Genomic DNA, 25,458 nt, shown 5'->3' with positions numbered 1-25,458 from the left:
TGTCGCGCAACATGGTTGTGCTGACCCCTGTTTGTTCCTAATGCACTCAACCTTGCCTGGAGCATTGCTAATTCAAGCACTGGATCTTGCACAGCTCTGACCTCCTGCACCCATCTCTGTTCTAGTCCAGTGCCTCACACAACTCGGTCTGTCTTACTCATTCATTCCCGCCTCCCACTCTCATTTTTACTTGGCATATGCATCTGTACTGATTTTCCCATACACCCCAAAAACCAGACTCTGATCTCCTTGGCTCTCTATCCACACAATGTTATCACATATCATTAAGGAACATTGACCATGAATTGTAATGTAAATTGACATAACTGTAATAAAAAACAGAAGACAGTTAGGAATCAGTGAAAAGGAGGATAATGGGGCCTTATAAATAGGCCTATAGACAAGAAATTAACAGTAATTGAGTATTAGCAATTGAGTGCAACACAACTGTTACGTGCCTAAGTGCTCTGCAGGGACGAGACACACACACACACACAGTGAGTGATATGGCTTTTAATGAAGGTAAAGAAAACACTCCCGCAACGGGGACTCTGCACATTGCTAACTCAAAGCGGGGAGTGAGTCCAAAGCAGCAAAACAAATTCTGATAAATATAACTTTATGCTAATAGCATGTAAAACAGCTCATACATAGGCATGTGGGAGCTTTCCCACAACTGGGCTATCTCTTATGGCAAAGGGCCAGGCTTTTCTAAACACGCCGGGCTTCCCAGGCTAAGCGGTTCCAACCGGCTACAAACAGCATAGGCTAGTATACAACAACCTTTAATAACCTGTCCTTGAGAAGGCGAACAGCCTTAGCTAAACCGTAACAAAATCTTCCGCAGTCCCTTACAACAACCATGAGTAAGTAGAGCATTCAGTATGAACTGCATCATTAATTGGCTAAAATTAGTCACGTCACTAAGGCCTGGGCTACACTTGTGGGGGAGGGGGTTCAAACTAAGATACTTTGACTTCAGCTATGCTATTTGCTGGCCATCCTCACAGCAGTGAGTTGATGGCCATGGTTCCCCCGTCAACTCCGCTTACTCCTCCTGCCGAGGTGGAGTACAGGAATCGATTCAGGGATTGATTTATTGTGTCTAGATGAGACACAATAAATTGATCCTCCGTATAGACGTACCCCAAGAAATCAGACAAAACACCACGTAATGTACCAGTCTGATTCCTTGCTTGATATTGTTGAGATAGCGTTTCATAACGGTTGGTCCACTGACCCTATAAACACCCAACTGTAAAGACAATGCAAGGTTTCCACTTCTGAATTCTCCTTGGTAACTAAACCAGTGTAACTTCCAGTCAGAACTTTCAGTTGAAATGACAGACAATCCCATTCAATCCTGCCCTGCAGCACTCCCTGCTGTTTTAGACCAGCATCTCAGGGAAGACAGAAGGATTTTGAGATTTCAAAATTTGTGTTTTTCCTAAACTGAAGATCCCAAAGTTTTCTGCAAAGGACTGTTCCAAAAAATATTTTGTTTGGGGTTATCTGAAACGTATTGTTTCAATTTTGACTTTTTTCATTTTGTATTATAAATATATTTTACTACAAAATACAAAAAAATTGAAACTAAAAGTTGTTTCAAAACAAAAAAAAAATCAAAAAAGTTTCATTCTGAAAATGTTGGTACGGGTCATTTTAACATTGTTGGAATCCCTTTTCTCCCATGCATTTCTTCCTAAACAAAGTTCAGGCAGAATTCAACCGAAGTTTGCTAAACATTTTGCTTTCAACAGAACTGTATATTCTGATGGAATATGGTTATGTCTACATTTCTCCAACCAGCTCGTCTCTTGAATGGAGACTGCCAATTGTAACAAATGTGCTTTTGTTGTGTGTGATATAAATACTGATTATGGAATCTATGGTTTCTATAGCAGGAAAGTTATTACATGGTGTTCACAGAATGTATATTAGTTTGCCTAGCTTTGTTTGAGTTATGACAAATCTCTATCAGGGATCAGACTGTTATCAACATACTCGTTGCAAGTGACCTAAACCTGTTATGAGTTTGGGTCCCCAGAGATTAAAATTGTCTCCCTTCCCACCATGTCCCCACTCCATTATTTGGATCTGTAACTAGAAAGAGCTGCTTGCTGATGTGAAGCTGTGGAGTTGGCTCATTGCCCTGCCGGTGACCCCTGCTCCTCATCTTCATTTGGTAGCAGATTTGAGTTTGTGAATAGCGTAGGGGCTGGAATCTTTGAGCATCCAGATTTCCTCTCCATCTTGGGCCCTGTGCTCAGCAGCACCCTCCAGGGCTGCGGTCAGCTCTGGGCTGAAGATGTTGTTGGATGCACGGTAGGTGCGGGTGAGGCGGCGGAATAAGGAGTCTGAGGAGCTGTCGTCGTTGTGGTTGTCCTCATCACAGTCATCCCGTAACTTGGCCCGGCTCAGCTCTGAGCTGTGCCCCAGTTTCGAGGCTTTTAAGACCTCCTTCATGTCCTGTATGAAAGCCATTTTGGGGCTGAAGATACAAAGCAGGAACACCAGGCCTCCGGAGACCCCACACAGAAAATAGAGGCCTACCTTCTCGGGGACACCTCAGGAGAGAAATGCAAACACTTCAGAAGAGAATATGAATTACTCCTAAAGAGCAACAGGAACATTTCCCCTTGAAGTGAGCTACCAGTATCATAGCCCTACTGAACAAGCACGAGAGCAAGTGGAAAGAAGGGAAGTAAAAGAACAAGGGCCCTCAATCCTCATTCTTCACAGTATAAGGGTCAGGAAGGAATTGCCCTTGTCCCCCATGATAACATATCTTGGAATTAGGACAGTGTGACATTCTATACCTTGAGGAAGTGTCTTGTAACCCCCATATTCCTCATATTTATATAATCATAATCTTACATATAAAGCACGCCTTGTAAGGTATCAGGGGAAAGGGTATGATTTGCTGAAAGTCATTTCTCTATCCATATATGTGTATCATTAATACATATGAAGTTATAAGAATTGTGTGGTATGGTTGTCACTAAGTCATGCCGTAAGTTGGGGAATCAGACAGATATTAGCTCCCCAGAGGCAACAGCAAGGAAAGTAACCAACACCCAGGCAGCATGTAAAACAACCCATCAACGGCCATTGTCCAGCAAGGGAACTACAATTCAGTGACTTACCTGCATGAGGCCACACCAGGGGAATTGCTCAACCTTGCCTGGAGACTCAGCAATGCCCCCAGACATGTCTGGACTTGGGTGTTCCTTAAGCACATGGGACTAAGGGTATAAAACAAAATATAGCAGGCCCATGCAGCTGGGCCTCTCTCTGCCCCAACCTACACTGCAAGCAACAAAGACACTGACAAGAAGACTGAAGAGTCGAATAGAGGAGACTGGCCCAGATTTAAGGGACAAATCTGTGTATTAAAGACTGCAATATCCAGTAGAGTGAGAAAAACTGCTTAATCTAGATGTTGCCCAGTCTAACAGAGCTGAAAGTTTAGATTGCATGGTTATATTTTATTTTATATTTTATTTTATTTTGGTAACTAACTCTGACTTTTTGCCTGTCACTTAATATCACTTAAAATCTATCTTTTGTAATCAACAAATTTGTTTTACTGTTTATCTTTGCCAGTTAGTTTGTATGAAGTGTATGGCAAATCTGCTCAGGTTTTGCAAAGGCTGGAGAATATTGTCTTGAGCAGAGCAAGATGGTATATTTCCTGAAGTGCAAGTCTGGGAGCTGGGGGGATTGGGCTGGTGCTTTCCCTGTGTGATTCATGAGTAGCTCTAGGAGCATTCATGTAATATAGCTGGGTGTGGGGCTCCACATGCAGTTATTCCAAGTGATAATAGCATCTCGACGGGTTTGCTGCTTGTTACTAGCAAGGCATTGTGAGAAACAGCCCAGGCTGGGAGAGAGTTAAGCAGTCTCATGGTCTCAGGCTGCACCCCAAGGATTCCATCACAGACAGTATACGGTGTTAACCTTCCTCAGAAGCATCTGTCACTGGTCCCAGTAGGAGACAGGGTGCTGGGCTGGGAGATATTGCTTTATTCCAGCAGGATAAATTCTGTGTTTCTCTGATTAGCATAATCAAAGATGGATTTGACTCCTGGTAGGGTGAGGGCAAGGCAACTATTGTTGTATGTAAAGAAAATAAAGTTTTTAAAATGTTTAAGAAGCTTCATTTAAAATTAAATTAAAATGCAGAGCCCCCCCAGACTGGTGGCTAGGATCCATGTAGTGTGAGTGCCACTGAAAATCAGCTTGTGTGCCGCCTTTGGCTACCCCTGAGCTAGAACAAAATCAGCTTGGGTCTATCTACATGTGCTGCAGCTGCGTCCCTGATTGCAGTGTTCACACAGGCTAAGAGAAGGGGGCCAGGAAAGGCGTGACCCTGAAGTTCCAACAAGTGGCCAACCAGACTGGCATCTTTGCTTCTCCCTAGAGTAAGTGAGGAATTCAGCAGGCATCACATTCATTAATGTCCTCTCTCAGCTAGACTTAGTACTGTCTCTTGCCTGAGGGAGAGAGAATTCAGTCCTGGGGTCATTCAGTCCTTGAGTCTCCATGACATTGCTCCACCCCTTCAATGACCAGTCTACACTAGAGGGGGATTGATGGGCATAAAGGGAGTGCACGGTGCTGTGGGCTCTTTTCCAAATGCCCCCTAACATGCCCGTGTCTCCCAGCACGCTAAAGCAAGAGAGACATCGTGGAATGTGACTCTCTGCCTGCACTCTCTCCAGAGAGCATTGTGCATGCGCTTAGAGAATTCACGTACCCCAGAGGTGGGCAAACGTTTTCAGAGAGCTAGTAAAAATCATCAGATCTTCACGGAGCCTGGACAGTGTTGGCCCACGGTACCAGCCACCTGCAGTGAACAAAGGGACATGGTCTTACTGGCTAGGGTACAGGGATGAGGCACTTCTCAATGCCCTCATCCATTCTGTGGACTAGAACCTTCACCTACTACCACACATCTGCCAATTTTCACTCCCATCCCTCCCTCCTCAACTCTGCTCCTCTCAGGCACTCGGCATGTTTCTCTTCCATGATCCTTGCCATCCCATCCCTAAGTTCTTCCCATCCACTCTCAGCTCCTCCCACTGTCTGCGCTCCCACTCTTTGCTCTCTCCCTACCATCTCTCTCTCCTCCATGTCATGTTCCAAACCTTCTCCTCTAGCTTCTCCTAGTTTTCTGTTGCTCCTGGCCACTTCTCTCCCCCTTGGATCTGTTCTTCCCTTAACTCTTCCATAGTCCATTCCCCTTTGCTATGTTCTAAGGCACCTCCCCCTCTGTGGGCCTCAGTGCTTCTCCTATCTGTCACTCTGCTCACTTCCCTGGCTCGTCTGTGCCCATGTGTCATCTCCCCTCTAGAGAACCTCATATTGCCAGACCATTTGGCCACATTCTCTAGATTGTAATCCTAGTTTTGCAACCTTAGTTTTTCCTCATGAAAAAATGTTACAAAGCTAAGTGTGTGTGGAGGCAGTGGTGGGGAGGAGGTCTCTTCCCAGTTCTTGCTAACCTTCCACCTGCTACCCTTTCTCTAACTCATGTGCCATGGCACAAACTCCAAGTGCAATCTCACTGCCACTGCTACTATGCAGGGTGCTATAAATCCACCAAAGAGACAAGCCTCACAAACAGGGGTGGCTCTAGGCAGCAGCAAAGCAATTTGCTGCTTGGGGCAGCCAGCAGGGATCCAGCCTGGGAGCTGAGACCCAACAAGGGACCCTGGGAGCTGTAGTTCCTTGCTTAGCTCCCTGCCTATAGAGCCAGCCCTGGAGCAGGGAAAGAACTACATTTCCCAGCATTCCCTTGGCCACTCTCAACAGGAAAGGGAGGAGGAGGGAGGAGGGTAGCTGAAACCTCATGCTGCAGCTTGCTGTGAATGGAGAGCTCAGTGCTAGAGCGAAGTGGCACTATGAATGGGGAACAAGTGTGCCCAAGGAGTAGAAGCCTTTGGCCCAGATATCCCCTTCAGAAGACATTCCCAGACAGGATTAGGGATACTGGTGTGACCTCACCTTGCAGCCCCCAAAGAAGGAATTGGGTGGACTAAATGGACTGTACCCCTCTCTACCTGAAGCCTAGCAAGGGAGATATGTGGATCCCACTAGGCTTTAAAATGAAAAGTAAGAGAGGGGAGGCTCCTGACCTGGGCAGCTTTAGATACAGTACCAGGCACATAGGAGGATTTCCACTTCTGAGCCATGGAAGCAGAAACTGATGTTTTCTTTGAAGATTTAGCTAATATTCAGAAAGGGAATCTAGCACCTGCCTTCCAGATTTGAACACCTCAAAATTCAGGAGAGCTCAAGCTCAACTTGGGTAGCTGTTATTCATTTCTCCTAAATCAAATATACTGATCCACTGTAATTTGCTGTAGAAAAAGTAGGATAAAATTGAGCAAGAAATGCTTCCCACTGGTTTTTAGGACTGGAATTGCTATCTTCAACAGCTATTGTCTTTTTTAAAAAAAAAGTTTTATTTGTTTAAAAGGAAGACAGTGATATTGCATTGGCAAATTCCCCATAGAAACAAAGAGTGGAACAAAAGAATAATAAAGGCATCTCAGCTTTTCCTCATTTATGTGGGACAGTCTTATAATGTGCATCCAGATATCCTCCAATCACACAAGCTGAAAATTGTTCCACTTTACTGCAGTTCTGTAACCATATTGGAACCAATCCTGTCTGTGTCTAGCGAAACAAGAGGGACCGCAAGCTGGACAGAGACGCTCGTTGACAGGAAGAAGCTGTTGTGATTTCCGACATGAAAGAGCGACGACCCCACACACAGGGAGTAGGCTTCAGTTGTCCAATCAGCACAGAGACACTGAGTGGTTGGGAGGCACATGGTCCAGGATCATCACAGCATCCTTCAGAACCTAAAAGGAGCAGATTAAGATGAATGTTCAGTGCTACGCTCCAACTATGACAGCGAAGAGAGGACAAAGATATTTTACAACAGATCTCCGAAAATATTAGAGATCTCCCAGACAAAACTATCATCATCCTTATGGAGACTTATGCCAAAAATGGGACCTGACAACAAGGATCCGTAACAGTCATGGGCGACCTGCTAACGAGAGAATGAGAGAATGGCAGAGAGGTTGTGGATCTGTGTTGCACTAACCAACTGGTCAAGAGTAGCATCTTTCCTCAGTGGATCCACAGAGTACCTGGTCACACAGGCACCACAGAAAATTCAGATCACCATGTCATGCATAGCAAGAAGTTCAGAAGATCCTTGCATGACGTTAGAGTTATGAAGAGGGCAGACGCGGCGTTCATCGACCATCATTAATGGTGGCTGATTGAAGCGAGAGCTGAAGCAGACTGGATAGATACGTCAGACAGAGAGTGAAGTACAACGTCAGCCTATTGAAGGACCGTAAGACCAAGGAAGATATTCTGGACTGATGCGAAGAATAAGTTTTCAGTTACAGGACGGTCTGAGAAGAGGAAGACAGTGTACCCAAAAGATGGAGAAAGTGAGAAGGAACTGTTTATCTTTTAGGTAGTATGCCAGAGTTGCTTTGGAATAAGAAACTACCAGCAGAAAGAGTGGATCACAGCAGGACCTTGACCAAGATAGAAACAGAAAGAAGAGAGTGCAGCAGTTCAACAACAGCAGGACTAAGAGCTGCAAAGCAAAGCTCAAAAAGAGTATGCGAAGCCCACAGAGCAGGAAGAGTAATATTGGAAGGACAAGAGAGAGCTAGTTGGAGAAACTGGCAAGCGAGAAGCGAGACAGCGCATACATGAAACACTGTATGATACTACCAAGCGACGTCTGGAAAGTTCAGCAAGCCAGAACGTCCCGCTTTAAAGACAAGCAGGGAAGTCTAAAACAGGAATAGAACAACAGATGCAACAGATGGGGGAAGGCTCCAACTTTGAGAATCCTGACAGACCAGCACCACAAATCCACCAGACATTAACCAGCACGATTGGACCTCCATTGAATGGCGATAAACCAACCCAGAATGAGAATCAGAAAACCATCACCATAATGCAAGAAACGAAGCGCGGCTGGACCTGATCGACATCCACAAAGCCCTGAAACAGACCTGGATGCTCTTCAGATGAATGCTGTACCCTTCTTTGAGGAAGATATGCGACAAAGAAGTGATTCCGGCAAGACTGAAAGAGGGATTCTCATCAAATCCTCCAAAAACAGGACACGACCTTCCAATTGTGATATACAGGAATCACACCCGTCGGGCCAAGGGATAGGTCTTCAACCAGAGTTCTCTAGAGAGAATGAAGGATGCCGTCATCACAGCCTAACGAGATGAACAGCAGTTTCCGGCTGAACAGATCGATGCAACGTGACCAGATACAACCTTTGGCATTTTCAATCGAGCATTCTGTGGAGTGGAACTCCTCGTTGTACACACTTGTTGACTGTGAGAAAGCGTTCGATGGTGGGTCGAGAGACCTCTGCGAAGCTCCTTCGGGCACTTACGGGCAGTTTCCAGCAAGGTGGTCTAACCTTATCTAAAGAACTCATATGTAGGTATACACTGTAGATGTGATCCATGGAGGCAGTCTCACTAACAGCTTCCCAGGGCGAACTGGAGCAGACAAGGATGCTTGTTGTCACACTTCTCATTCTCCCGTCATCGATTGGATTGAGAAGAATCATCTACCGAAGCATAGGAAACGATCCAGTGACCTTGTGGACCCAGCTTGATGACGGATCTGACTGACAGATCTTGCACTCCTTTCGCACAGTAAAGAGCAAGATGCAGAGAAGACGCAACACTGTTGGCAGCCACCAGTAGATCACGAGGTTGGCCACACTCACAAGGACAAGACAAGATCCTGTAGGATTATATTCCTATCACAACGACCCAGTCACCACTGAATGGAAGGCCCTCTAAGAAGTACAGTCTTACCACTACGAGTAGCATCATCAAAACCAGCAGGTGGCACAGAATGCAGACATCAAAGTAAGGATTTTGGTAAGGCAGAGCAGCTTTTTACAGCTCAAGAACACTCTGAGAGCTCCAGAGAGCGTCTTTGGCAACAATAATTCGACATTCCAAACTCCAGTGTGAAATCATCCTCACCGTATGGACCTGAAACCTGTCGAGGACAACCAAAACCACACCAGGAAGCATCCAGACCCTTCTTAATAGCCTGCCTCATAGGATTCTCTCAGATTCCGCTGGCAGACACCATCAGTACATCCACCTCTTGGAGAGACCCGTCAAGTCCACAGGAGGAAGTAAATCAGAAGGAGAAGGTGGGTGTGATAGGACACACTTACGCATGAGCAGCCAAACTAATCATCCAGACATGCACTGCGGATTGGAACCCCCAAGCAAGCGAAAAGGGCGTCCAAAAACACTTGCGCGCCTGGACCTTCAGCTGATATCAAAAAATGGCTATACTGAACCTACTAGAGCGAATGCCCAGGATAGAGGACTCTGGAGAATCTGTGTGGTTGGCCCAACCCGATTGGGTGACGGGCATGAGTGAGTGATGAGTTACTGCAGTCTGTAACCATTGGGAACAATCCTGTCTGTGCTGTCTGCACATCCAAACAGCTGCTGAATGACCCACCCTCGGAGCCAATTACCAAGTGACCCAGGGCTGGGGCAAAGGATAGGCACTGGTGGCGATGGGAGAGCCCAGGGCTGGTTGGTTGGCAGGGGGTGGGGGGGGCATGGTGTGTGGCAGGGGGAGCCCAGATGGGCAGCACGAGTGTGTGGGAGGAGAGTCCCAGGGCTGGGACGCGCAAGGGGTGCGGGTTGGGGGAGGCCCAGACTGGGGTGCAGGGGGTGCAGGTGGGTGGGAGGAGCCCAGGGCTGGGGCGCAGCAGGGGCGCGGGGGAAGCCCAGGGCTGTGTTGTCGGCAGGGTCCGAGTGGGGGGGCAGATCCCAGGGCTGGGTGGAGGGGGGTGTGGTGGGGGCACTGGGGGAAAGGGGGCCCAGAGCTGGGGCAGCAAGGCTGTGTGTGGGGGGAATGAGCCTAGGGCTGGGACGGCAGGGGGGTTGGTTGGGGAGGTCCAGAGCTGGGGTGCAGGGGTGCAAGGTGGGGGGAGCCCGAGGCTGGTGGCAGCCAGCTAGGGGTGGGGCAAGCCCAGGGCTGGGGGGGCAGCCAAAAATTTTTTTGCTGGTGGCATAGGAACCTAGAGCACGCCCTGATAGCAGAGAACTCCACTCCACTTCCTACTGCAAAATGTACCCTGCACACTGGGCTAGGATCCTGGCCACACCCAGACATACTATGGGGACTTGAAACCTGCCCGTAGCTAGAAGAATGGTGATGGCCCAGGAAGAGCTGGGTCCTTGGGAGGTTGTGACACCCGGACAGAGAACAAACATGTGTGAATGAATTTCCATGGAATGGAGCGCGCTTCAGGCAAGCTGGGGTCTAGTGAGAGCATTGCTTGGAGCAGCATTAAAGAAATCAAAGACGAATAGCCATACTAGTGAACGCAACGCCCTGAACTGCCTGCAATAAACCCAGCTGGAGCTGAGAGTAATTTCCACACACAGGAGACACAGAGGCTGTGTGCGTAAATAAGGGAATAGAGCCCTCCTTCTGTCAGCACATCTAGAATAGGCACATGAACTTGATCTCTGTGAGCCCTGTGACCATCAGCCTGGTCCATGGCAGTAAAAGGCCCTGATTTAGATTTCTGCTTCCCTTTCTCTGGACTCGGACTGCATTCCTCATGGAGGGTAGAAGTGCCTGGCTCAGGGACTTCCTCTCTTCACTGCGATGCAGGAGCCAGATTTTGGGCAAACCTTCCAGCGCACAGCCTGAGTGAGAGGAGCCAGCCTGGCACATCACACACATGCGGTCCCCAGCCATCCAGGTAACCCCAACCTGACACTCAAACAAAAGCCTTCCTTAGCCCGCACAGCACAACCCCAAGGGAATAGCAAATGTTTACCATGTGTGTAGTCGGAGAGCGAGAAGGGATCTGGGGAATTCTGGCCCACCTCCTCAAACAGCTGCCTTGGCACTGAAATGAGAAAGGAGACAGCACTGAAAGAGCAGCTCATGAAGAACCTCTGGGATGGGGGTAGCAGCCAGGAATGGTGAGGAGACATGAAGGCTGCACAGGTACCTCAGGTAAGGGGTATATGGACAGAGCAGGACCAACTCATCCCTGCCAGAAATTTACATTCAAAATATTTCCCTATGTCAAAACAGTGGGTGAGGAGACAGCACAGGTGCCAGCCTCAGTCTGTCCAGGGGAATTCTGTGGGTCAAGGAGGGAGGGGCCAGGCTGGGTAAATAATATCCTTGGCCTTGATCACTAAAGACATACGTTCAGTGAGTCACGTGTCATCCTTGTCTGTAGTGGGCAGAGAGCAAACCCCGGGCTGGAACAGCAGGGAAGGGGGCTACTGGCAGGATGGAGGCGCATTGGTAGAGTTGTACAAAGGTCCCAGAGGGTGCTGCAAGTCAGGAGGCCAGTATGTAGTAGAGCCATGCAGGGCTGGTGCAAAGATATTTAGCACCCTAGGAGAAACTTCCACCTTGCTCCTCCCTTCTCCCTCCCCTCCCTCCGGACCACTGTGTATTATAAAAGTTCAAAATACTTTCAAAAATACACCCTTTTTAGTAACATATATTTCCTTCCTTCCTTCATTCTTTCATATCAAAATCTACTACATTTTATTCTACCTTTAGAATATCCAATTATTGTTATTAATAAAATGTATAAAATTAGAATGGTGGATACTCCGTCATACAACAACAACTGACAATATCAATATGACAAATTTCAACAACCTACACATACATATTTGCACAATAGTGAGTTTGGATCCCATGCCACTCCCAGGAGTCAGCGGTGGATCCCTGGGGAGACTAGTGGATCCAATCGGAGAGAAACCCCCATGTGGCTCTGGGGTGGGCAGGTGGCCTGAACTAGGTACTTAGTCCGATGTCCCTTGACCCTTTTTGCTTGGTGCCAGGGAGTCCCACTTTTTTGACTGCTTCTTGGGCACTGGTGAGGGTTAGCAGTGCCAGACTGAGCCTGGTGCCAGAGGTGCAGTACAAACTGAGGCCGAGGTGCTGGACCTAGAGTCCTACTGAGACTGCAGACCTGCTGAGACTGCTGTCCTGCGCCGGGCAGAGCGCAGCCTCCATGAGGAGAGCCCTCAAATGAATATCACTCTCCTGCATTCTTGGACGAAAGCTTTTACAAATCCAACACTTGTCTTTCATGTGTGATTCCCCAAGCACTTCAAGCAGTTGCTATGGGGGTCACTCACAGACTCAGGTCTGTTGCAGGCATAACAGGGCTTAAAACCCAGATACTGGCAGGGGTTTGCAGAAATTTTGTAGAAATTTTGGTGGTGCCTAGAACCCTCCCCCGCAAACTCTGCCCCCGACCTGCCTAAGGGTCTGGGAGGGAGTCTGGGTGAGAGGAGGAGGTCTGGCATGCAGGCTCTGGGTTGGGGCAGGAGATTGGGGTGCAGGCTCTGGGATGGAGTTTGGGTGGGGGAGGGGGTCTGGGGTGCAGCCTCTGGGAGGCAGTTTGGGTTTAGGCTCTGGGCTGGGACAAGGGGTGGGGGTGCAGGAGGGGGTGAGGGGTGCAGGCTCTGGGAGGAAGTTTGGGGGCAGAGAGGGTGTGTGGGAAGGGGGTGGGGGTGGAGGGGTGAGGAATGTGGAGTGGGGCTGGGGATGAGGGGTTTCAGGTGTGGGAGGAGGCTCAGAGCTGGGCAGAGGATTAGGGTGCAGGGGGATGAGGACTTCCCCCCAGCCATCTCTCTGCTAGCAGCAGTGAGTTCTGGGGGAGGGGGCCCCCACTTTCCCCCCAACCCTGGTAGCACACTCACCTTCACCACTGACACTGCATGTGCTCCTAGCACCCCTCTCAGGTCCAGGAAGCCCCCGCGCCTCCCTGGTGGTGGGTGCTGCAGGGGGGCTGCCATCACATGTGCGCCTCCTTCCCTGCTGCTGCCCCTCACTGTAGCCTCACTGAGGATGACCCTTGCCCAGTGTGGGGCAGGAGTGGTGACTACAGGGGGGGAAGTGGGTTGGCTGTGCTGGTGGAGGGTCCCACCGGAAAAGGGAAGGGTCTGAGGGGGAAGGGTAGGGTAAGGGCAGCCTGTGCTGCCACTAGTAATTGAGGGGCACTAGGACCCTGTGTCAGCAGTTGATGCTGGGAGCAGAGCAGAAGAGGCAGTGTGGAGCTGAAGGAGAGAGGCAGGGATGCTTCTGGGTGCCGGGGGACACTCAGGGGAAATGCAGGGGAGGGGGCAGAAGGCTGAAATGCTGTAAAAAATAATTGGGGGGCACCGCTTTTTGGTGCCCCCAAATCTTGGCACTCTAGGCGGCTGCCTAGTTTGCCTAGTGGTTGCACTGGCCCTGGAGCCATGCGGGGAGAGGCAGCTTGCATAGAACCTACCCATGCCCTGGCTGGCTGGATGTTAATCTTGCTTTCATGGACCCTCAGATCCTTACGATTTGCTACTTACAGAGAAAGACAAAAATATTTCATCTAATGGGGAGCTTTGAAGATTCACCTTCTGTCTGTATCTGTGCACGCTGAAGCTTCCCATCTCCCCACTCCCCACCCACATGCATGTGGTTAAAGCTCCTTGCCGCAAGAGGAGGACACAGAGCAACAGCTGCTCAGCATCTGTCCTGTTTCTCAGGGCCTCAGCTTTGTAACCGTTTCTATAGTTCTCAGCCTGCTGCTGATGGAATGTACAAGCATCTCTCAAGGGGACACATGGCACCACTCTCATCTAAACTGACCCTTCCTGGCAGCCTCAACAGCTATGCTATTGGCTTGCTAGGCCGACAGGTGCCCTTACTCCTCAAAATGCCCCCGCTCTCCAGGATCTGTGTTGTACATGGTAAAGCACTTGCTGGAGTCCTTCCAGCCCCTCCCCAGTGCAGTGTCAGGGTGACCGGGGACTCTTACCACATGTATAGGAGACCCTCAGCTGTTTCTTCACGCCAGGGAAGCAGGGGTCACCAAAGGTGGCCTTGTTAGCCAAGACGGTGCAGTTCTCCTTCCTGTGACACTTCCGAGAGACTCTCCTCAAGGCATCAGGAGCTAAGCACTCTGGAAATATAGACCAGGTGGTCATCAGGCTGTGGCCCCTCCATTCTCAGTAGCAGGGAGAAAAGCTTCTAGAAACCATGTAGCCCAAAGCCATACTTGGTCTGTAATATCGCATTCAAATGCACACATAGGAGTGTATATGAATGAGCCCATAGCAGTGACCTTATCAGGATCGCATGTCTCTCTGCCCACTGAGCAGCAAGCTGACTGTGAAGGATGGGTGTATGTATTGTGTCCATGTGGCTGATTATATGCATACTCCCTCAGCCCATATGGCAGCGAGCTGGCTGAGAGGCTGCATACCCCAGCGCCCATTCAGCAGTGAACTGGCTGTGTGTGAGTACAGTGCTGTGCCTGGGTGGCAGTCACCTATCCCCAGCAATATGGGGTCTTGACTGGGAGCGTGTATGTCTTGATGCCCACACAGCAGTGATATGGCTGTGCCCAATGTAACATCTCTGATAGCGTAATGACTTATTAAGCACATAAGAACGGCCATACTAGGTCAGACCAATGGTCCATCTAGCCCAGTATCCTGTCTTCCAACAGTGGACAATGCCATGTGCTTCATAGGGAATGAACAGAACAGGGCAGTTAGCGAGTGATCCATTCCCTGTCCATGCCCAGCTTCCAATCAAAGCCTAGGGATACCCAAAACATGGGGTTGCATCCCTGTCCATCTTGGCTAATAGCCATGGATGGACCTATCCTCCAGGAACTTATCTAGTTCTTTTTTTACCCAATTACACTTTTGGCCTCCACAACATCCCCTGGCAATGAGTTCCAGATTCTTCAATGTGAAAGGGGCTCTGCCAGATTTCTAGTTCACACCTTGCCAACATACCTACATTGAGTCCAGTCCTGTTTGCAGAGTCACACTCTGGTTTGCCACGCATGGATCTGCCGTAGCTTGCGGAGTAAATTGCTAGGACGGATTTAGCCCTGCACTGCAGCCTCAGGTTGTCATTCTCACACACAGTCTTAATGCGGTGGTTAGCTGGGAAACATTACATAGTATTCTGTAGCATCATTAACAGTTAGGCCTTTACCATTTCGAAAGTCAGAAAGCAAATTTGATGCATCCCTCTCCGAAGTGGCAGCTCTGAGCTCCTCCCATTTGGCCTAAAAGCATCCCTTCCCAATCAGTGAATAAAACACCTAACAAGAAGAAACCAAGAGACTGAGCAATTCCCTTCACTGTTCTCTCTGCAACCAGCTGGTGAATGCACTAGCTATTTGTTAGCATTTGTTTAAACAATATGGCAGATATTTTTCATCCTATAGGATTTTGGAAACTGTTTGCTTTGACTATTTATCTGTGTCACCTAAATCACATGGCATAGTTTAGGCTCCTTAATAGAGACCATTGTCATCCTGTGTGATTGCACAGCACATTGTCCAATAGGGCCTGATCTGGACCGAGGCCTTGGAATGCTACTGCATGACAAGCAAAAAAATTATGATCTCTCTCTCTCTCCAGGAGAAGAATGATCTGTCCAGGACACAGGTGGGGTTAATTGACAATGGATTGACAAAGACAATGAATCCTCTTTTTGCCTCTGGTACACTTATAGTGCTCACTGCACCAATAGTCTATGGAAAAAACAGACAGGATGCTTAACAACACCCTCCTTTGCACTTTAAAGCCATTTGCAGAGCTCACCTGGTCTGCACTTGTATGAAACTATCAGGTACTTGTGTGTCCCGGGACACGGGTCCGGCCCAAATACTGGGCTATGCACAGAGAACTGGCACCAGCGCTGGTCTTGGCACTCATCCAGAAGTTTCTGTGGAGGGGTGGGGGCAGAAGGGGAAACAGATATAAATTTAACATTAGAAATCCTGAGGTCACATTGGCATCCCCTCAAACACCTCTATAATAACAGAGCCAGGCAAAGTGCAAGTAGCCCTGTTAACAATGACCTGCTCCCAAGCTCTAGATTGCTAGCAAAGCATCAGACTGCAACAACCACGCAAGTGCTGACTTCTGTAGCTGACCATTTCCTCCATAAGAAACTTTCAAACCATTTTAAAAATGGCCAAGCCAGCAATCTCCTCTTGAATCTATTAAAGAGAAAACCTTACACTGAAATATCACTCTAGTTCAAATGCTCCCACTGACTCCCCTCCATTTTTGGGCGGTTTAATATGTTGTCCTGGTGGCTGCCACAGTTGAAATAGGCCAGCCTGACTTCTCTCTGTCTTCACTTCATCTCAGGATGTACAGCCACATCTCCTGGGAATGACACAAATCATGGTGTTTACAACCTTCCCATATTTGTATCATGAGCCCTCCTCCTTAGTTTAGCTCTTTGAACCTTTCCTCAAATCCCTTTCCCTGCCCCTTCTTTGGCATGACTATGATTTGTGATGCTTACGGTTGGCCATACTGCCCTGGCCTTTGCATAAAGCTAAACCAAGGGAAACACACATAACACCCAATGCACACAGGGGTAAAGAGTGGTCTGGTCCTGACTGACAAGGTCACTTCTAAGAAATCCTGCAGGGCCAGTCTGGTGTCAGGGCCCTCTACTGAGCACAGAGCTCCTCTCCCCAACACTGCTGCTCCCTGCTAAATTCTGAGCCTGTCATTGATCCAGGAAGGGCCAGCCCAACCCCAGTCTGGGCCAGCCACTCTCACAGCAGGAAGAAGATGTAAAGAGACAGGAAACTATTTTTAATGTACTTAACTCCAGGTGGCCTCCTTGGCTGCTCTCTTGCTGGGTCTCTCTCTCCACGGTGCGTCTATTTTCCCGGTGATCCCTATCTAAGGGTGCCCTTCCTCTTCACCCCACCACCTGACAGTATGGCTTTGGCCATGGGGTAGGAGCAGACAGTTGCAACCCCTATCTGTAAAGTGAACTAGACCTGCTATCACCCCTAGATCTCTTTTAGGATTACTGCTTCCAGACTTCACTCTCCCATTGAATATCTACCCTTCAGATCATCTTTCCACAGAGATACTGGCCTGGATTATTCCAAATTTAATCTAATCTGGTTATTTTCTGCCCATATAGTAAAACCATTGCACAAGATTTCACCTGGAATACTGCATACACCTCTAGTCAGCCCTAGAGGGATAGCTCAGTGGTTTGAGCAGTGGCCTGCTAAACCCAGGATTATGAGCTCAATCCTTGAGGGGTCCATTTAAGGATTGGGGGTAAAAACTTTTTGGGGGTTGGACTAGATGACTGCCTGAGGTCCCTTCCAACTCTGATATTCTATGATTCAGGAAAGATGTCTTCAAACTAGAACCAGTGCCAAGAAGGATGATCAGGGGAAGGAAGGGCTGATTTCATGCAAGGAGGCTGGAAGAGCTGTACTAAACCAACCTGGGGAGCTGGCTATGCTCTATTAAACCCATCAAGAGCAAGGGAGGAGAGCTATAGAAGCAAAAGGACAATGGTGGGCTAAGGTCAAATGGGAATTGTCATAACTATGAAGGGAACAGACCTCCTTTGTACAATACTATAAAATTCCTCATGGCCAGAGACACCAAAATCCTTTTACCCATAAAGGGTTAAGAAGCTCAGGAAACCTGGCTGACACTTGACCCAAAGGACCAATAAGGGGACAAGATACTTTCAAATCTTGGTAGGGGGAAGTCTTTTGTTTGTGCTCTTTGTTTTGGGGGTTGTTCATTCTTGGGACTAAGAGGGACCAGACATCAATCCAGGCTCTCCAAATCTTTCTGAACCAGTCTCCCATATTTCAAACTTGTAAGTAACAGCCAGGCAAGGCATGTTAGTCTTAATTTTGTTTTCTCAACTTGTAAATGTTCCTTTTTGCTGAGAGAATTTTACCTGTTTGCTGTAACTTTGAACCTAGGTCTAGATGGGGTTCCTCTGGGCTATATTAATCTGATTACTTTGTAAAGTATTTTCCATCCTGATTTTACAGAGATGATTTTTACCTTTCTTTTTAAGAACCTGATTGATTTTTCCCTGTTTTAAGATCCAAGGGGATTGGATCTGGAGTCACCAGGAATTGGTGGGGGAAAGGAGGGAGGATGGTTAAATTCTCCTTGTGTTAAGAACCAAGGGTTGGACTGGTGTTCACCAGGAACTTGGTGAAAAAGTCTCTCAAGGCTACCCAGGGAGGGGAAGGTTTTTGGGGGAAAGAGGGTGTTCCAGACACTGAGGAATCTGGATGGTGGCAGTGAACCCAAATCTAAGCTGGTAGTTAAGCTTAGAAGTGTTTATGCAGGTCTCCACATCTGTACCCTAAAGTTCAGAGTGGGGGAGGAACCTTGACAGGAATAAACTAGCCATGAATAAATCTAGGTTGGAAATTGGAAGAAGGCTTCTAACCATCACAAGAGGGAGGTTCTGGAAGAGCCTCCCAACAGAAGCAGTGGGAGCAACAATCAAACTGGGATTAAGAAGTAGTTTGATAAATATATGGTGGGATTACATGGTAGGGGTTACCAGCAACAGTAAGGGATAGGATGTGGTGACCCAGGCGCTCCCTTCCACTCCTGCTTCATTGATCTAGTCCTTTCAGACTATTTCTCTGCCCTCACATTCACAGTGTTATACCAATCGCCTCTACCCTCCAAAGGTCATTAGTCTGTGGTTAACTGAAAATAGAACTGCTCTCTTTAGAGCCGGCTGTGTGCACACCAATGTTTACAATACCTGAGGCTTCTTTACCATATTCCCTCTTTTGCAATTCTCCACCAAAATGTTATACCAATAGAATAAAAACCAGCAGGATCTTATTAAGAGGGGTAAGGCAAAGATGCCACATTTACTGTAAATATAATAATAAAGCAAAAGATAAAAGTAAACAAAGTTGTTTGACTACTTATTCCTATTACTAATTATTCCTTATACACACACATATATATTCTGTGATGGGGCAAGGCCAGATGGCTACAGTAAAGTACTGAGGAACAGGTATGTTAGCCCCAGGCTAAAGAAATCCTAGTACCATGGTAACCAAATGGCAGTTGCTCCAGGTTAATCAATTAAGATCTTTCTAGAAGGCAGTGGAGATAGCTACATTGATTAGAACACCTGCAGCCAATCAAGGCAGGCTAATCAGGGCACCTGGATGTAAAAAGGAGCTCACTCCTGTCAGGTGGGGGAGGAGCTGGGAGTAAGAGGTGCAAGGAGATGAGATTGAGAGGGTGTGCTACTAGAGGATTGAGGAATTATCAGGCACCAGGAGGAAGGTCCTGTGGTGAGGAGAAAGAAGGTGTTTGGAGGAGGCCATGGGGAAGTAGCCCAGGGATTTGTAGCTGTCATGCAGCTGTTACAGGAGGCACTATAGACAGCTGCAATCCACAGGGCCCTGGGCTGGAACCCGGAGTAGAGGGCGGGCCTGGGTTCCCCCCAAACCTCCCAACTCCTGATCAGACACAGGAGGAGCTGACCCAGACTGTGGGTTCCACCAGAGGGGAAGATCACTGAAGTGAGCAAATCTGCCAATAAGCGCAGGACCCACCAAGGTAAAGGAGGAACTTTGTCACAATTCATTCATGCAATCATTCATTCAAGTTCTGTATAAGTGTTATAGTTACCAGCCTAGAAGTTGCTCATGCCAAATTACTGGCCAGGTATCTTCATCATGAGGGTGGAGCCGAGTCTGTGTCAGATGCACCTGATGCTCCTGGAGGTTAGCAGCAGAGCCAGAGACTCAAAGTCCTCAGTCTTTAGAGTCCATTCTTATAGGAATTAATTCCTATGGGACCTGTTTCATCCTGCTATTGCTGACTCAATCAGCAGATGGCACATTTCTGGTGGCTCCACACTCTCCAAAGTTTGTGTTTCTCATCCTTCCAGGTGTTGGGATGAGTCCCAGTTTACCCTCCGGGGGTTGTTTGGTGGTCCACTTGACACATTCTTTGGCCAATGGATACTCCCTTTCTAGGCTGGCACCTCCCCAACCATTCATGTACATCAAGCATTCATCAACATACATTCCATATCTTAACCATATTTTAATTTACTGTCTCCATCACTTTTGGAGTGTGTGCTAATTTGAGACTCCCAGCCCTTTAATCACAGAGGGTTAGGGTCTGTTCCTAGGAGCCGTTGCTGTTACAATGAAGTGAAAGTCACTTAACGTCTTATGGCGTTTGTTTACATTGTATCAATTACAGCTTAAGGCTCACAGCATGGGTGATAGCATAGTGTTCACTTCAAGAATTCTGTATTAGCACTTACAGATCCTCATGTACAATGAGGGGTTAGCACTGAACTTAGCCATGAAACCACAGCCGAAAGGCACATGTGCAGGAAAAGAGGCCTTACAGTTTCAGACACCCCAAAATTTATAAGAGTTACAGTTTCACTTCTGGGCCATATTTGACACTCTGTGTCTCTTCTACTGCAGTGCCCATGCAGACTCTTTCAGGCGTCCATTTTTTCTAAGACCAGTGCTGGCAAGATCCTGCACTACATATGAGAATAGAAAAGTGCCACATGAAATACAAGGCCTCTGACAGGACTCCACTGTCTGAGGGCTGGGTTTCCAATCAGGTCATTCTGATCTGGTGTTATATCTGCCCTGCATCTTTCAAAGCAGAGTCCACTGGTTTCAGCGTGACCCCACACACCAAAACAAGGCATTTGCCAAAGCCTGGTCTTTATGACTAGCCCAAAAAGCAGGCAGCCTGTGAGATCCAGGATGCTTAGTAGAGGTGATGAGATGCAAAGGTAGACTAGGCAATGAGAGTGGTTAGCTACTGCCCTGCTTGCAGGGAATACATCACAAATCTCTATGTGAGACAGATGCATGTATTTCTATCATTCTCTATAGAGATAGAAAGATAGTCATGTACCTTTATTTGCTATTTTTCTCACTGTCTCTGATACTATGGGATAGTATTAAAATGGAAAAAAGTCAATGATGGTTATGAAGGAGATTAGAGAGATACAATGGCAGAAAGTGAACAGTCAGGATGAAAGTTTTAGAGTTCACTTAAATAGCTGAAAGCTAAGAAATAAAAATGGTGACACGATGTCAAAGCGCCAGGTTTAATTTTTAAAACAAATTTTACTTAATATTTTCTACTGATGCCCAGGCAAATTTCCATCTATGCAGAGCCCTTCCCTTCTATGGTGACAATGAATACAGGATGTCAGGTAACATACAAACTGAAACAATGTTAAGGTCAGCTTTTGCCTTTTGGCCCCACTCTCCCGCCAGAACCCCGCGGCCCAGCTCCCCAGGCTGAGGGCGGCAAGTCCCGCAACCCTGTAGCCTCACTCTCCCTGCCAGACGCCCGCAATCCTGCTCCCCCGGCCGAGCGCAGCAAGTTCCGCGGTCCCGCTCCCCCGGCGCCTCTCTCTCGGCTGGGTCCCCGCAACCCCGTGGTCCCGCTCCCTAGGTCGAGCGTGGCAAGTCCCGCGGCCTCGCTACCCCGGCCAGAGCCCCGCAACCCCACTCCTTCGGCTGGAGTCCCGCGGCCCTGGACCCTGGCCCGAGAGTGGCAAGTGCGGCTGCCCCGCTCCCGTGGCCCAGCTACCACCACCGGAGCACAGAAATCCGAAGTGCCGCCGGGAGACTACATGCCCCACGAATCGGGCTCCGCCCTGGCTAAAGCCAGCCTTCCGAGGGCCTCATATCTGATCCAGTCTGCCAGTCTCTAAATTCCTGTATTTGTCCTTCTCATAGACAGAGAACTGAGAGATCATTATAATGGTCTGCCAATTGTCGTCATGGTTTCTTCTTTGCCGTGGGAAAGACAGTCTGCTTGGGCTTGGTGCCTGTCAGTTAAGCAGCCACAGAATTTCTGCAACAGCACGTACAGGGCCAGTTTAGCCAGTGCAGGGCCCAATTAGTGGGGCATGTACTGTCCGGGGGCAGCCGCACTTGCCACTCTGGGGCCTAGAGACTGGGGCCGTGGAGTTGCGGGGCTCCGGCCGGGTTTGCGGGGCCGCGGGACTTGCCGCGCTCAGCCGAGGGAGCGCGACCGCGGGGTTGTGGAGTTCTGGCCTGGAGAGCAGGGCTGCGGGGTTGCGGGGCTCCCGCTGGGAGAGCAGGACCGTGGGGTTGCGGGAATCCGGCTGGGGTAGCGGGGCTGCGGGACCTGCCACGCTGCAACCGGGAGAGCGGGAACGCAGGGTTGTGGGGCTTCCGTGAGAGAGCGAGGCTTCGGGGTTGCGGTGCCCCCCCAGCCGGAGCCCCACCACCCCGTGGATCCACTCCCCGGCCGAGCACTGCAAGTCCTGCGGCCCCACTACCCTGCCAGAGCACCACATCCCCGCTCTCCTGGCCAGCAGGGCTGGCTTAAGCCAGTGTGGGCCCGATTCTTGCGGCACGTACTTTCCGGGTAGCACTTCGGATTTCCGCACTCCGGCGGTGGTAGCGGGGCCGCGGGGTTGTGAGGTTCCGGCCGCAAGAGCAGGGCAGACGCACTTACCACTCTCGGGCCAGGGGAGCGGGACCGCGGGGTTGCAAGACTCTGGTCGGGAGAGCGGGCCGTGGGGATGGGGAGCTTCAGCCAGGGTAATGGGGCAACGGGACTTGCCGTGCTGGGCCGGGGGAGTGGGACCTCAGGGTTGCGGGGCTCTGACAGGGGGAGCGGGGATGCGGCATTGAGGAGCTCCGGCTGCGGTAGCGGGGCCACAGGACTTGCCGCGCTTTGCCGGGGGAGCGAGACCGCAAGGTCACGGGGCTCCGGCCAGGAGAGCGGGGCCGTGGGACTTGCCACGCTGTGGCTGGGGGAGTAGGACCGCGGAGTTGCGGGGATCCGGCCTGGGTAGCGGGACCACGGGGTTGACGGGCTCTGGCCAGGGTAGGGGCCGCGGGACTTGCCGCGCTGCGGCTGGGGGAATGGGATCGCGGGGTTGCAGGACTCCGGCTGGGAGAGGGAGGCTACTGGGTTGCGGGACTCTGACCAGGAGAGCGGGGCTGTGGGGTTTGGGAGTTGGGCCAAAAGGCAAAAGCTGACATTAACATTGTTTACTTGACATCGTGTATTCATTGTCACCATAGAAGGGAAGGGCTCTACATAGATGGAAATTTGCCTGGGCATCAGTAGAAAATGTTAAGTAAAAATTTGTTTTAAAAATTAAACCTGGCGCTTTGTCATCTTGTGTCATCATTTTTATTTCTTAGCTTTCAGCTATTTAAGTGAACTCTAAAACTTTCATCCTGACTGTTTACTATCTGCTATTGTATCTTTCTAATCTCCTTCATAACCATCATTGACTTTTCTCCATTTTAATACTATCCCATAGTATCAGAGACAGTGAGAAAAATAGCAAATAAAGGTACATGACTATCTTTCTATCTCTATAGAGAATGATAGAAATACATGCATCTGTCTCACATAGAGAAATGTGATGTATTCCCTGCAAGCAGGGCCGGCTTTAGGAAGTACGGGGCCCATTTTGAACAGTTTTGATGGGCCTCGGCAGGGATGACTGAAAAAAAAACAAAAAAACCCCACACACATGTAAAACAACATGTGGGGCTTGTACTCACTGGACAGTGCTCCGAGTCTTCGGTGGCACTTGGGCAATGGGTTCTTCACTCGCTCCAGGTCCTCGGCGGCACTGAAGGACCTGCCACTGAAGACAAAGAGCAAGCGAAGGACTCACCGCCGAAGTGCAGTCGAAGATCCAGAGCGAGTGAAGAACCTGCCATGAAGACCCAGAGCACCGCTGGGTGAGTAAAAATTAAAAAGGCACCTCTAGCCAGGGAAGGGATTCTCACTGGGCCCGGGGTCCTCTTAGGCGTGGGGCCCGATTCGGGGGAATTGGTGGAATAGGCCTAAAGCCGGCCCTACCGGCCATAGGCCTGGAACCCCGCTGTCCAGCTTTCCTGGCTGGAGCCACGCGGCCCCGCTACCCAGGCCAGAGCCTCACAACCCCGCAGCCCCGCTCTCCAGGCCGGAACCCCACAACCCCGTGGTTCCACTCCCCCGGCCTAGTGTGGCAAATCCCACTGTCCCACTACCTCAGCCAGAGCCCCGCAGCCTCGCTCTCCCGGTCAGAGATCTGCAACGCTGTGGCTCCGCTACCCTGGCCAGAGCCCCGCAACCCTGCGGTCCCGCTCCCCAGGTCGAGCACAGCAAGTCCCGCAGCCTCGCTATCCTGCCCAGAGCCCTGCAACCCCACAGCCCCACTCTCCCGGCCGGAGTCCTGCAACCCTGCGGTCCCGCTCCCCCGGCTGGAGCGCTGCAAGTCCCACAGCCCTGCTACCCCAGCCGGAGCCCCACAACCCCACATCCCCACTCCTTCGACCAGAGCCCCGCAACCCCCCAGCCCCGGTCCCCCGGCCTGAGAGTGGCAAGTGCGGCTGCCCCGGAGAGTACATGCCCCAAGAATCGGGTGCTGCACTGTCTAAAGCCAGCCCTGCCATGGAGACAATCTTGGATCAGTTCAGGGCTGGACCCCAGCAGACAAGCCAGGCACACAGCAGAGAGGAAGGATGGTTTGGTGATTAGAGCATTTGTCTAGGCTGGGGTAGACCTGAGTTTGATTCCCTCCTCTACCACATGTTACTGTGGACAAACTCCTTAATCTCTCTGAGCCTTAATTCCCCACCTTGTAAAATGAGACACATAGTCCTGCCCTGCCTCACAGAGGGCTGCTGGGATAAGTGCATTACTGATTCCAGTGGTAGGGCAGATAGGAACCTGCAATGTATATGTGGGCTGGGCTGAGCTGAAATCCACACAGTGATAGCTCTGAGACCCCTGGGGGTGTGTGTGTGAGAAAGTGCTCTCTAAAATTGTGAGGTGTCTCTTATCCATTGTACTTAGCCTAGGCTGATCCTTGGTGGAGTGTCAGACCAGAGCTCTTATTTACATATCGTTTCTTTGGTTCTAATCCTAGCATCTTTGTGTACAATGAGATCACTGAAGGCTTGAATGACTTCATGGGTCTAACATAGGAACTTCCCTTAAAGGGCCGGCAGCCTTCTCACCTCATGAGAGGCAGTTGGAGGGAAAGGGCCCATACCCCAGAGCACTTGGTTTAGAAAGCCCCCTAAGAAATGCCCTGCATGCTGGTTGTGGTGAGTAAGGTAAAGTCAGTGGGCCCCACAAGTGGCAGGAATAGGGGACTGATGGCTACTTAAAGACAAATAACTCAATAAGCGTCCAAACCTTGTGACTGGTTCCCTCTACACTGTATCTGTAATGACACAAATGGAAAACAACTTTGACCCATTTCACTCTTAAATCTCAGTACCTTAAGTCAATGGACACTGCAATCAATAAGCATAATACATATAATGTGATATGCACAGCTAAGTCAAAGTTCGTCCTCAGTGTTCACAGAAAAAAAATACCCAGGAGTAGATAAGCACATGGTTCCTGTTCCTAGGGTGACCAGACAGCAGGTGTGAAAAATTGGGACAGGGAGTTGGGGGTAATAGGCAGCTATATAAGACAAAGCCCCAAATATTGGGACTGTCCCTATAAAATCAGGACATCTGATCACCCTACCTGTCCCCATTGGCTA

The 25,458-nt window shown here is 49.4% G+C and overlaps 1 protein-coding gene across 2 annotated transcripts in view; it reads right to left on the bottom strand.

Moving 5' to 3' along the window:
• Window positions 1–1,135: 1,135 nt before the first annotated feature.
• The window catches only part of LOC116820097 (protein eva-1 homolog C-like), a 49,263-nt gene continuing 24,940 nt past the window's right edge, over window positions 1,136–25,458 (bottom strand). For both annotated transcript variants that reach the window (XM_075068999.1, XM_032772338.2), the window contains 6 exons: window positions 15,699–15,822; window positions 14,880–15,032; window positions 13,892–14,035; window positions 10,898–10,969; window positions 4,760–4,849; window positions 1,136–2,567 (listed from right to left, as the gene is read on the bottom strand). In XM_075068999.1, coding sequence (XP_074925100.1) covers window positions 2,179–2,567; window positions 4,760–4,849; window positions 10,898–10,969; window positions 13,892–14,035; window positions 14,880–15,032; window positions 15,699–15,822 — 972 coding nt within the window. In that variant the 3' untranslated portion in view covers window positions 1,136–2,178. The remainder of the gene's footprint in view (window positions 2,568–4,759; window positions 4,850–10,897; window positions 10,970–13,891; window positions 14,036–14,879; window positions 15,033–15,698; window positions 15,823–25,458) is intronic.

Source organism: Chelonoidis abingdonii, chromosome 8, assembly GCF_003597395.2.
Source record: "Chelonoidis abingdonii isolate Lonesome George chromosome 8, CheloAbing_2.0, whole genome shotgun sequence".
Lineage (NCBI taxonomy): Eukaryota > Metazoa > Chordata > Testudines > Testudinidae > Chelonoidis > Chelonoidis abingdonii.
The sequence above is the reverse complement of the archived record's forward strand: the minus strand, read 5'-3'. Positions and strand labels throughout refer to the sequence as shown.